At 51.5% G+C, this 11,651-nt stretch overlaps 2 protein-coding genes across 2 annotated transcripts; one reads left to right on the forward strand and one right to left on the reverse strand.

Moving 5' to 3' along the window:
• Window positions 1-1,455: 1,455 nt before the first annotated feature.
• FIBRA_05174 (uncharacterized protein) lies at window positions 1,456-5,332 on the forward strand (the record flags this gene model as incomplete). Its single annotated transcript, XM_012326948.1, has 8 exons — window positions 1,456-1,815; window positions 1,866-2,136; window positions 2,193-2,827; window positions 2,882-3,296; window positions 3,349-4,032; window positions 4,086-4,502; window positions 4,556-4,884; window positions 4,958-5,332. 8 exons carry the CDS (start codon window positions 1,456-1,458, stop codon window positions 5,330-5,332), a joined length of 3,486 nt encoding a protein of 1,161 aa, XP_012182338.1.
• A 4,426-nt stretch (window positions 5,333-9,758) lies between these two features.
• On the reverse strand, window positions 9,759-11,417 carry FIBRA_05175 (uncharacterized protein; the record flags this gene model as incomplete). The annotated part of the gene is made up of 5 exons (XM_012326949.1): window positions 9,759-9,818; window positions 9,877-10,045; window positions 10,098-10,188; window positions 10,240-10,618; window positions 10,671-11,417. The coding sequence occupies 5 exons, from the start codon at window positions 11,415-11,417 to the stop codon at window positions 9,759-9,761; spliced, it is 1,446 nt and encodes a 481-aa protein (XP_012182339.1).
• Between the last annotated feature and the right edge of the window lie 234 nt (window positions 11,418-11,651).

Raw genomic sequence — 11,651 nt, forward strand, 5'->3', positions numbered from 1 at the left:
GAGAATTTTTGCACAACTCCCAGTTTACGTGCACAATACTAGGTAAAAGACATATTGAACCGGCATAGCAAGCACCAAAAAGTAGAAACCGGACCGCGACCACTTCGTACTCCCCATCCGTCCAGCCTCAGTACTCTGAGTAGCAGCTGATATCCATCATAGTACGCCATCCAGCTTCAAGGAGTTGTCCTGAGGGATAGCACCATCAGTACAGGAAAAGACTCCAGTGCGAGGAACTTACACACACCATATGGAACGACCAATAGCACGTGGTCCCACAGTCGAAATCTTGGTGAACATAGCAGATAGATAAAGCGCCAAGGATGTCATACACCAGGAGAACGCCATGGATGGATGACCAGCGTATGTGCAGATGCCGCAGGGCAGCACCGCATACATACTCGACGAGTAAGTGTCTCGCCAAGCATTGATGGATGATAGCTGGGGTGCAGCTAAAGAGCAGATGCGTCTCTGTCTTCAACCACGCCAGAAATTGAATTTTGATCACCACATAGGAGGCGAGCGAGCACACGCGATCCGCCGTATTGATCTAGGTGTGAGTATTGGGCTCATAGCAGTCAACTAGTCGCACGTAGCGGGATACGCTCTGTATCAATATATTCGATAGAATGATGCAGCAGAAGCAGGCATTTTGTCTCGAAACATCCAGCCCAAGAGGCACGAGCGGATGTAAATGTCGAGACGCATCAAAGCAGCAGCAGCGAGGTTGAATACAACCGGCTTGGGCAGGGTGGCAAGGGCGTAACGTTAGCGTCCAGGAGGGGTGACCATGCAGTGCAAGTTCGCGGCTGTCCGCAAGGGTACATAGCGGAAGCACAGGGCGCGTATAGCGGACTGCAAGGCAGGCACCCCGAGAAGAGCACCGAGCAAGCGTTCACGTCGCAGAGGGCGCAGTATGTGCCACTGGTAGTTACCAACGAGCTATTTATCCCACTGAGATGTCGTCGTGGCAGATCGCTCCTCTTCGCACTGGCAAACGGTGATCACCCCCTGAGGAGGGGAGGGCACGACATCAACATGCGGTTCACGCCTCTGACCTCTGAGAGGGCGGTGATAGTAAAGGTATCGGCACCAGATTATACCCTCTTCCTCCCATAAGGAAGTGCTCACCGAATTACCTTCGCAACGATCTCATTCCCAGTTTTCTTTCTGTGCAGCCAACACACCTCTCTCCCTCCTTCCCTAGAATTTGTGCCAGAAATCGACATTGGGAAAGATGCAACGCGTACTCGCTTGTCCAGGTGCGCGGTTGGCATACATAGAGCGAAACCAGTTCTGCCGAGTAGGGCAGTGCGCAAATACCTGAAGGAGCTTCTCTTCAGGTCAGCGAGTTTCGGGTGAGCGTGCACGTGACCACGCCATCTGCGCGTGAATTTTGAATGAAATCAGCAAGAGAAAAGGAATTTGTACGAGGCCAGTTCCTCTTCCTCCTCCATGGCCTCGGCGAAAGACAAACACTACTGGAAACAGCTCTGGGAGACTCTCACCGCTGGAAGATGGGACCATCCTTCACCAGCACGGACGCCCGGCGGCGCACCGTTGTCCTGGTCAGAGCTTCTCCGCAAGTTTAACAAGCACTGCGTAGGAAACGCGCACATCGCTGAACTCGCTTCTCAATCCCAAGCCCTATCTCTTCTACTCTCCGCAGATGCGAGTGACCGTAGCTTGGACGGGAACGACATCAGCAAGCAGGGCTCGCTTTTACTCGGTCAAGAATGTATGCTGCCGGAGGAGCGAGTGGAGGAGGCTGCTGCCGGATATAACGCTCTTTTGAGTATTGCATCGAATTCTGACGTGCGTATGGCTCGTATGTTGCTGTCCGAGATCGACCTAACATATCGCAGTCCATACGACTCGCGGTGGCATACTATGCGTACGCCCTGAGACGCCCATCCGAGTGCTTGTCAATATTGGCCGAGGTGAAGTCACTCAAGGACGTGCAGACTCGTAGTCCTGAAGCTGGGGCTTCAAAATCGACACTGCTTGCTCCTAGCGGCACCACAAGCACTGTGTCGACACTGACAGGGAGCAATGTCTCTTCTATATCCGTTACGTCTGTTGCTGAGATTGGCGACGGTACTACATGGTCTGTTACCGAGAAGATCCGGAGCATTTGTCTACAAGGCAAGTGTTTTCGTTGAATTACCTGTACGCCATCTTTTACATTCCAGCAGGAATGTCAACCGAGAGGATATCCCCGGAGGATCCACAGACGTCATTCAATACGTATCTGGTCGCATTGCCTCTGGTTGCGTGTGTTGCGTCCGACATCCCCTTGTACGTGGCCACGCGGCTGAGCACACCAGCAGCGGGCGGCGTAGGCGCTTTGGATTCTAGCACATTTGGCCGGTATCGCGAGCTATGGCGGTGGGTCGAGCGACTCTTAAGGCGCGCGATCATTTTGGGCTCACGTCTGTGCGACGTGTGCGGGCAGGGCGAGGAGGACCGTGCGTTTTGGCGTCTGCTTGATTGCTATCACACCTGCAGCACACACTGGCCGCCGACATTTAGGGCCGAGCACCGCTCGACTGTCGCGATGTTGCACCTTCGCGCGTTTGTCCTTCGTGCGAATGCAGGCTTAGCAGCGACGCCGCTTCCTACGACAAGAGAGGGCGGCGAAAAGTCGCGCAAGTGGGTCAGCGCGGCACGGTCTGTTGTCCAGGAGTACCGTGCGATCCTGAGTGTGAGCACTCGATTCCCAAGGGCGGGTGAGCGCAATGTGCGGGTCGAGGACCTGGTGGATCTCTGTGTGGCTATATGGGAGGCTGACGGCGCTGTTGGGGAATACGCGGGATGGGTTATCGATGTAAGTCCACCGGTGAAGATATATTGTGTTGTTGGACTGACGTGCACGAGACAGGTGCTTTGGTGGGCAACCCGTCTCACGTTCAACTCGCATAAAATCTTCCGCCACATGACACGCCTTCTGTACGTATCGGGTGACCCAGAGCTTGCAAAACGAACTCTACGCCTATACGTCCAAATAGTGAGTAAGGCACGGGAGACGAAGATGGCAGAAGTACACACTGGCAACATTCAAGAGGACGAGGACATAGACACCGATAGAAATTGGGTTCACACGTTGATTCAGGGTGCTAGAATGCTCTGCCGCTTGAGTCTAGTTGAGAGCGAAAGTAGCCCAGCGATCGCGAGCGCGAAGGAAGCGGGGGTCATGATTGACAAGGCGAAGACTCGACTGAATCAGACCGATAAGGAGCTAGTTGCTAATGTACGGCTCGCAGAGGGTATTTGGCATTCCGTTACTGCCCAGGCAGGTGGGTATCCTTGCATGCATGTATGGTTAGAATGCACTAATTTCATATTCAGAACAAGACCCTCATACTCGGATGTCCCGTTTTGCGGATGCTCTCTCGTGCCTACTCGCTTCAGCAGAAACGTTTTCTACACCTTCCGTGCAGTATCACCTCGCTCTTGCCTATGCACGACCTGGTCCATCTCTTGACTTACAGAAGTCAATAGCCAGTGCACGTCTGGCAGTAGAAGGCGAGCCTGGTGAAATCCGATACTGGCACCTTCTCGGTCTTCTCCTCACTGCTACTGGGGACTGGAAAGCGGCTCGAGGAGTCTTGGAAGTTGGTGCCGGTGTAGGTGAAGCGGACGCAGCCGATGACAGCACTGCGACACAGGTTAACACGCAGATCAATGGGACAAATGGAGTACATGCGCATGATTATGCTGTTCCGATGCCAAACGGCAATGCGGCGCACGGTCACGCCGAGGATGGTCCATGCGATGCACAGCCTGCTACTTCAGCTCGCACAAGCGTTCTGGACGTGAACGCTGTGTCCATTCCGTCTTCTGCTACCTTGCTGCGGCCAACGCCGGACAGGCCGTGTCCATCTCGACACGAAGCGTTTGAGCATGCTCTGCAATTGCGCATGACGCAGCTTACGCTCACGGAGTATGTTGAGGGACCGGAAGGAGCGAGCGACAGATGGGTAGAGATATTCCATTGGTTTTCTGAAAGGCGCGACATTGGGGTCGATGATAGTGGGTGTCCTCTGCCAGCACACATTCGTCGCGCTGATGCTGATTGACTACAGAACGGTTGTCCATCGATAGCAGGGGAGACACGCGTGCACCATCAATAGCTCCTTCAGAGAAGCCTGAGGCGGCTCGTCCCAATGAGATGCAGCCGCCCAACATTTATTTATCTATGAACGCGGCAGTAGATGAGATGCCTACTCCTTCCACACCAATACCTATCATGATTACGCCCGCTTCTCCTGGCGTAAACTCCCCTGAATATGTCGACGGCGAAGAAACGTCGAATGAAAAGCGATCATCCTCCTTCGAAGGAGATCATAATCGGGACATATCTAGGGGAAAGAAAGTTAAGGAAGTGCTGAAGAGCCGTGTGCACAAGAGCCAAGCAGGGATCACTCGGATCTCGAAGAAGATCGGTCACAATGTCGGAAGACATGGTGGAATGAACCTGAAGCGTACGAATTCCACTCCAGGTCAGTGCCGGAAGACATGTTATAAGCAGATACGACTGACGTGGCGTGCTCAGATTTGCATGCAGTGCTGGGGCATTCACCATACCAAGCATCATCGATTCATTTACGACAGCATCTTAGTATTTATTCTTCGCATCAAGACTTATCACTTCTCGACGCACCCCCGCCTCCGCCTCCGCCACCACCGCCACCGTCACCACCATCCCAATCACCTGTATCTACAATGCGGAAGCAGAATTATAAGGCGGCAAAGGATAGACGACTGTTGAGCAATCTGTGGCTCATGTCTGCAGCAACATTCCGAAGGCTTGGCAAAATCGAACAAGCGAAGGCCGCGATACAGGAAGCAGAGGTCAAGGATGAGGCTAACCCTGCGGTTTGGGTACAGGCGAGTCTATTCTAATTTTATTCCACCATTCGTCCCTGCACCGTATTGATATATACTCGTTCCACAGCTGGGCTTATATTACATGGCCTTGAACGACGAGCGACGCGCACTCGAGGCGTTCAAGAAGGCGCTGTTCATCTCCCCCGACGACGTATCTGCCACTGTTCATCTGTGCCGACTGTATTTGATATCGTCGTCGAAATCAGGGGAAGACAAAGCTGCGTGTTTGGATCGAGACAGCGTAGACCTTGCGGTGGGGCTCTTGTCGGACCTGACGCGCGGTGCAGGCTGGGACGTGCCGGAGGCGTGGTACTTCCTTGCAAAACAATACGGGCTGCAGGGTCGCAAGGATAGAGAGCGCGAGTGTCTCAGCTTCGCGCTGACGTTGTCAGAAACGCGGAGTCTGAGAGACATCGGCGTTGCGGTTGGCTGGTGTCTGTGAGGCTATAAGGGCATCTTAAATCTTCATATATAGATATAGTTCTAATGGAATGTGGAGGACATTATAGAGGATACCCTTGGATAAATCTACATGGATCGGTAGTATATCTCTAAGTATATGGCGCAGGTTAGCCTGTGACACAAAATGAGGTGACAATCAGGAGTGTATGAGTACAAGCCGGGTGCGTAATTACTAACGCGTCTTCGCCAGGAAGAGTTCGCGCGCCTAATCACCGCGCGTGGCGTTGGCGATCGGGCGCAGCCGGCGGGCCGCAAATGGCGCCAGCGCCCTCAGTTATCAGTGGCGACGGCGCGGACCCCGGGAAGCTTCAAGTTAGGAGGAGCTACAGGCATAGTTTTCGCTTCGGTGAGGACTAGCCAAAACATGCTAGTTGGCTTGCACTACCACTAGATATGACGGGATATTTAGCTAGGGAGTCTGTGAGGTCCAGGTGCATATTAGAGAAAGAAAAGTTGGGCAAGGGTCCAAAGAGGACTTGAATTTAGACATTTCGAACCACTGCGCGCGCTGCATTCGACTTGGTTCCAACACCATTGTTCAAGAACGCTTAGAGGCTGGCTTCCTGCTAGCACCCATGCCTAAAGGACGCTGCCGTCTTTTGTTCTTCATGACCATCCCCGACTCCTTTCGACGCTTATCTCAATTTCAAGTTTGGCACTCGTACTTTCTGCCGTCCTGCTCAGTGCTCATGACGCTTGTCTTGCTACTTTCTACCGCTACACAAAAGAGTTTTTCGTGGATCAAGATGGCCTGTACAGCAGCTGTATAACTATTAACAATACGAGCGTGTGACCCGATAAGTCGTCCTTCGAGCTTCATGGGCGGCGCATGGAGTCGATCTGCATGTGCGAAGAGGACACAGGCTCCGGGACAGCTATAGGCTTGAAGAGAAGCTTGCTTCAATCTGAGTGCAGATGGAACGTCATGCAGGTACGCTGTGAGAATAGTAAAGGAAGCTGATTAGAGGAACACGGTTAGAAATATCAAGATGCCGTGCCAGTACGGACTTGGCCCGCGGATACCATCAGTGTTCCTGGTCCCAGTAGAAGATGAGGTACTCATGATGTCGGAAGAACATGGGAGCAAGGCCGCCGAGGATGCATCGTTGTGTGATGTATTCCGAAGTCTGACTGACGTTTTGCAGAAGGTTATGGTGGGATTGCGGTCCAACATCATTCGGCGCCCATGTAACGCAGGCCAAGGATACGTAGTGCAACCTGATGATAACTTATATCCGGATGCCATGCAGCAGTAACGTCCTCACGCTGCTGCTTCTTCCCATGACACTGGTAGGAGAAAACCGAGAAGTTTCTGAATGTCATGCGTGTGCTGATCAATACGCCTCTCTGCTCCCGGTCATTAGCAAAACGGAAGTGTCCAATTGACACCTATGTTGATCTTTATCTGATGCCACGAGTGGTGCTTCCTAGGTGAACTCTCAAAGCTTGGTATGAAATTTTTCATTGATTTCTGGTGATGACTCTACAACGACTGCATGGGAGACACCTCCATTCTGCGATCTCTCATCGTGTCGGCATATTATTCTCCGAGTCCTTGTCATTAATAGCTGGTCCTAGCCTATGCTTCGGATGTCATTACTATGTCCTCAATTTTGAAGCCGTGAAGGCTATCGAGTCACTGGCAGCGCCGATTTTGCGTGGGTGCAGCAACCCGTATTGATATCATGATACTCTGATACCCAGCCTGTCCCATTGAATCCTTTGATAAAGATCGCAAACATATCTGTCATCTCTAGTCATATCAAAATCAGCTGCAGGAGCGCTGTTGCCACACAACGAGATTGCATACAGTGCTTCAAATAGAGCATGAGGAGAACATATTGGCAAAGACTTGTTGCGCTAAGCCCTGCTCACTGAGCCTTTTCGAATTCCACTCTCGAGTGCCACCTCTCGCTCTCGCAAAACAATCCGGATCAAGATGCCTGTGATCGCCTCACCACCTATTGAAGAGCTTGTAGGAGGATTTACAGTTAGCATAGATATTGCTGTCCTGTACGTTCCTACTCCCTCCCTTCTACGTATTCCAGCCTACTCACGATACCTTGATCCCAAGCTTGTACGGGATTTTTACTGCACAAGTATACTTCTATTGGTGCACACCACAAGAAGAGTCGACATTACTTCGCTTCTTAATCCCATCCATATGGTAAGACCCCTGGCTTCAGCCACAAAACATTCTTCCCACCAGGCTGTGTTATTTTAAAGGTGTTTGGAGACTGCACACAGCGTTCTGCATGGAAATTATTTATCACTACACGATCATCGACTTTGAGAACATCGAAGGGGTTCTTCAGATTACTTGGTAAGCCCTATTTTTGTCTTCTATCTTCTATTTTCCTAAATTCATGCTTGACTTTCACTCCAGGAGTGCCGGGGTACGTCCAAACCTTGACAATCATCCGTTGTCTCGAAATAGTAAGGCATATTCGGCATGCAGGCTGGAGCATTCGCAGAAGTAAGTTGACTGTCATAGTATCTATACTCAATAGCTGACTTCGAGCGCAGGTCCTTATCATAGGCTTGGTTCAGAGGTGGGATTTTCACATGTTCCCTGGCAATGTCTCATGTTTTACTCGCTTAGCTTTTTGATTTGGCGAATCTGGATATGTGCGTAACCGCGCACTCTCATATGTATTGGTTGTGTTAACTTGTGTTCGCAGTGAGTATTAGAAGACCTGTAGCGCTGATCTCCATACTGGCGAGTTTTATTCTCAAAATTTAGCCTAATTGAACTTGAATATCGCACAGGCAGTCTTGCTCTTCGTGTGCTTCGGTGTGTGCGATTATTAATATGACTGTCTCGGCCACGAATCCAACAAATCTTATTTCAGTGTTCGGGTTGGGTAGGAGTATAATTTCAGCATATTGCGTCTTTTAATGTCTATCATAATCTTGCTTTAGCATCAGCAAGTTTTATGTACGTCACCGAACATTCATTTTCCAAACCATTTTCTTTGACATTTGGCTCAATCATGATTAGGTGGAAACTTGATACTTGGGCCGACTTCCGAAGATCCAACAAAGCAATGGTATGCTGTATAGTTGAATAGCGATAACATCAAAATTATTAACGGCTGTATCGTCCTCGCGGCAGATTTCGATTACATGCTGTATGGCTTTTTCAGCAGTTCTGGACGCACTCATTGTTCTCAGCCAGATTTACTATCTCTGGACTGGTCGTACAGGCTTCCAGGCGTGAGCAGTTATTGCCTTTTTATTGGATTGGAGTCTGAACTACCTTCTCTACTTATTAGAACAGATAGTTTAATCCGGACGCTGATGGCTTACATTATCAACACTAGCGCCTTGACGATGTAAGTTGAGTCCGAGTCTGCCTGTTTACAATATGTCGATTCACAGCCCCGAAGGTGTGTTTCGGCAGCCGTCCTTGCAGCAGTATGAGTCTTCGTTGCAATTGTGTGCCTCCCTTGTTTACGCATGCTGTATCTAGTTATGGGCACCAACCTTGAAGAACAGTCTGCTCTTTGGCGGACTGTCTGATATGCAAAGTAAAAGTACGCATTGTTCAGATTCAACGATTTCATTCACTGACACGCTGCGAAAGTCTATGCAAATTCGCTGATCGCTATGTGCGACATTTATCTCGGGCTACCTAGGTTGTTGACCCTCAGTTCTGTCTAGGCTAAATGCACGACAACATCTCAAAGCTAGACCACAGCATTCTTCTACCATTGCCACTATGGAGTTTCATATGAGCCACGTATCGCCCAGACCGGTACGCACGGTCTTTATCAGCTCTTGATGGGTACCTTGACGTTGATAATGATATCGAACCAGCAAAATATCGAAATATTCGGCGATGTATCAGAGACTATCGATGATAATTCAGGGAAGACCTGTACCATCTGAAAGAACATTCTTGTTCTCAACACTCACTCGCAGGACAATGGGGGCACAAGTACGCTTTAGCACACACCATTGTGCGTGATAGTTGAATTTAAGTTCCCATTCTACGCTGTACGCGGTCAAGTCTGTGGCATCATGTTGAAGACCTGAAGTATGCGAGGAAGATAGTTCTTGAATAAAAAAGAGTAAGATCTATGCAATATTATTGCTGCGTTTCTTCGGAGGTCGTTATAAATCTGCTGTGGCTAAAGCACCGAAGTGCTGAGGTGGCGCGTCCTCTCGCTGTCAGTCAGCCACGTCTTCGTCAAGGGCGAAGACGGAGATACTTGAGGTCTTAAGTGAAGCTTTAAAGACAGTATTAATGTCGAAGTATATGTACTGTATATACATCAGTACAAGGCTCAAAGCAACGACATACATCTAAGCGAACCAAAGCGAACACCCAGCAAGCAAGGGAGAAAATGTCCAGGTATTAATTATGACACAGGTATACTATAATAAATCTATCGCCGAGCCGCTCACCACCACCTGATCTCCGTCCACACGAGCGGTAGGAAGACTACGCATGCCGTCCAGAACTACAAATAGGTTAACGGTCAGAAAGGGTCTGGAAGAACGGGGTGATCGCACACGCACCACCTGTATGCACTTCAAGAGCAGCAGCGGGTATTCGTCCAAGCGCGGTCTTGCGTACACGGGCTTCTCCGCAACGCGCAAATCCCGGGGGTGGGTGAACATCACCCAGATGGCGTAAAATGCCACAGCGAAGAAGTGACGTGCGAGCAGAACCGTCGATTGCTCGAGCCTGTTCGACGGCCGTCATCAACAGGTCGCGTACGAAAGCTGGCTTCACGTACCCTGAGAGCATTGAGACGGGCCCACGAACACAGTCGCCGCCCAGCTCAAAATACTTGAAGCACCCTGTCCGAAGGACCCCCAAACATTCGTCTGTGCATCCTTCAGTCAGCGAACACGACGCTACAAACCCGTTGCACGTACCATCGGCACCGAAGAGGTCATACAGCGCGACGCTCAAGATGTTGATAGTCGACGCGAACCGCTTGCGCGACCAATGCCACCTGTGCAGCACGCGCGATACTTGTCTCCAATCCGACAAGTCGTCCACATGTGTCAGTAGCTCTTTAAGCATTACGACGTCGTTCAATGCGACAGTCATGCCGCCGCCCGTCAAAGGGTGCCGCATGTTCCACGAGTCGCCGAGGAGGAAGACACCCTCTTTCGTATGTTGACCGCCCTGTTCAGCAGGGGGGAGGAAGGAATTTGGCATGCGACGCAAACGGTCTTTTGCAAGCGCGGTCCGCACGGGCTCCTGTAGCGACGACGGAAGCTGGGGTGCGATCTCGGAGAGTATCACTTCCTGTAACAGCCAGAGCATGAGTGTGAGCAGGCTGAGCTAATAGAGAGCCTACCTTGATGTCGGACGGAAGAGGTACTTTAAGGTCGACCAGCATGCGAGTGTCATGCTGAGCGATCTGGTACAGAAGCACAGGACCGTGGCCTTCAACGAGCACCACCGTGCCATGCTGGCTCATAGGCAGCCTTGCATCCTCCAGCACAACTCCCACGAAGTGACTCTTCGTCTCTGGCTTGACGCCTGCGCCAGCGAGGACTGTGGAACGGAAATTCGAGAAGCAGCCATCCGCGACGACGGTCAGATCCGCGAAAAAGGATTCCTTCTCCACGGCGGAGCCTTCCGATGCACCGTCCTGCTTGCGCGCGGCACGCACGCCCAACACGCGGCCCGTCTTTGGACACTCGATCAGCTCAGAGACGGTTGCCTCGACCACATCCACTCCAGATGCTTTCTTAGCTTTTGCACGGAGAGCTTGGATGAACCGTCCGTGGTGGAAGCTGCGGCCCTCCTTCGCGTCGGGATAGGGAATGTGCACCGGCTTGCCATTGAGGACGACGCAGTAGCCGTGCACGGGGATGGCGTCAATCCCGTCAAGACATGCGCCCATTCCGAGGTGCTGCAATGCTGCGACGCCGCCCGGCTGGAGGAGCTCGCCAACTATACGGTCAGGCTCAGCGAGAGAGCGTTCTATAAGGCATATGCGGAGTGGCTTGGGGCGCCGGAGGGTGGAGAGAGCGTGGGCTAGGGCAGAGCCAGCAACGCCGGCGCCGACGACGAGGACGTCGTAGGTCGCGGTCGACATGTCTTGTGTAGAGCACACAGAAAGAGGACAAGAAAGGCCTTTTGAGTACGCTGGAGAGACAGTCGAGAGCTGGCGGAGGCCAAGGTAGACGCGGCTGGAGCCTGTCGTGGACGCGATGCATTTTCGTTGTCGACCCACTTCTGCAGAAATCCTGGCCTGTGATAATTTTGTTGCTACAAAGGGAAAGCACCTGTCCCACGATCAAAGGCCATTTGCCGCCGAGATACTCGACTC

The sequence above is a fragment of the Fibroporia radiculosa genome, assembly GCF_000313525.1.
Source record: "Fibroporia radiculosa TFFH 294 genomic supercontigs, scaffold3938, whole genome shotgun sequence".
NCBI classification, from domain to species: Eukaryota; Fungi; Basidiomycota; class Agaricomycetes; order Polyporales; family Fibroporiaceae; genus Fibroporia; species Fibroporia radiculosa.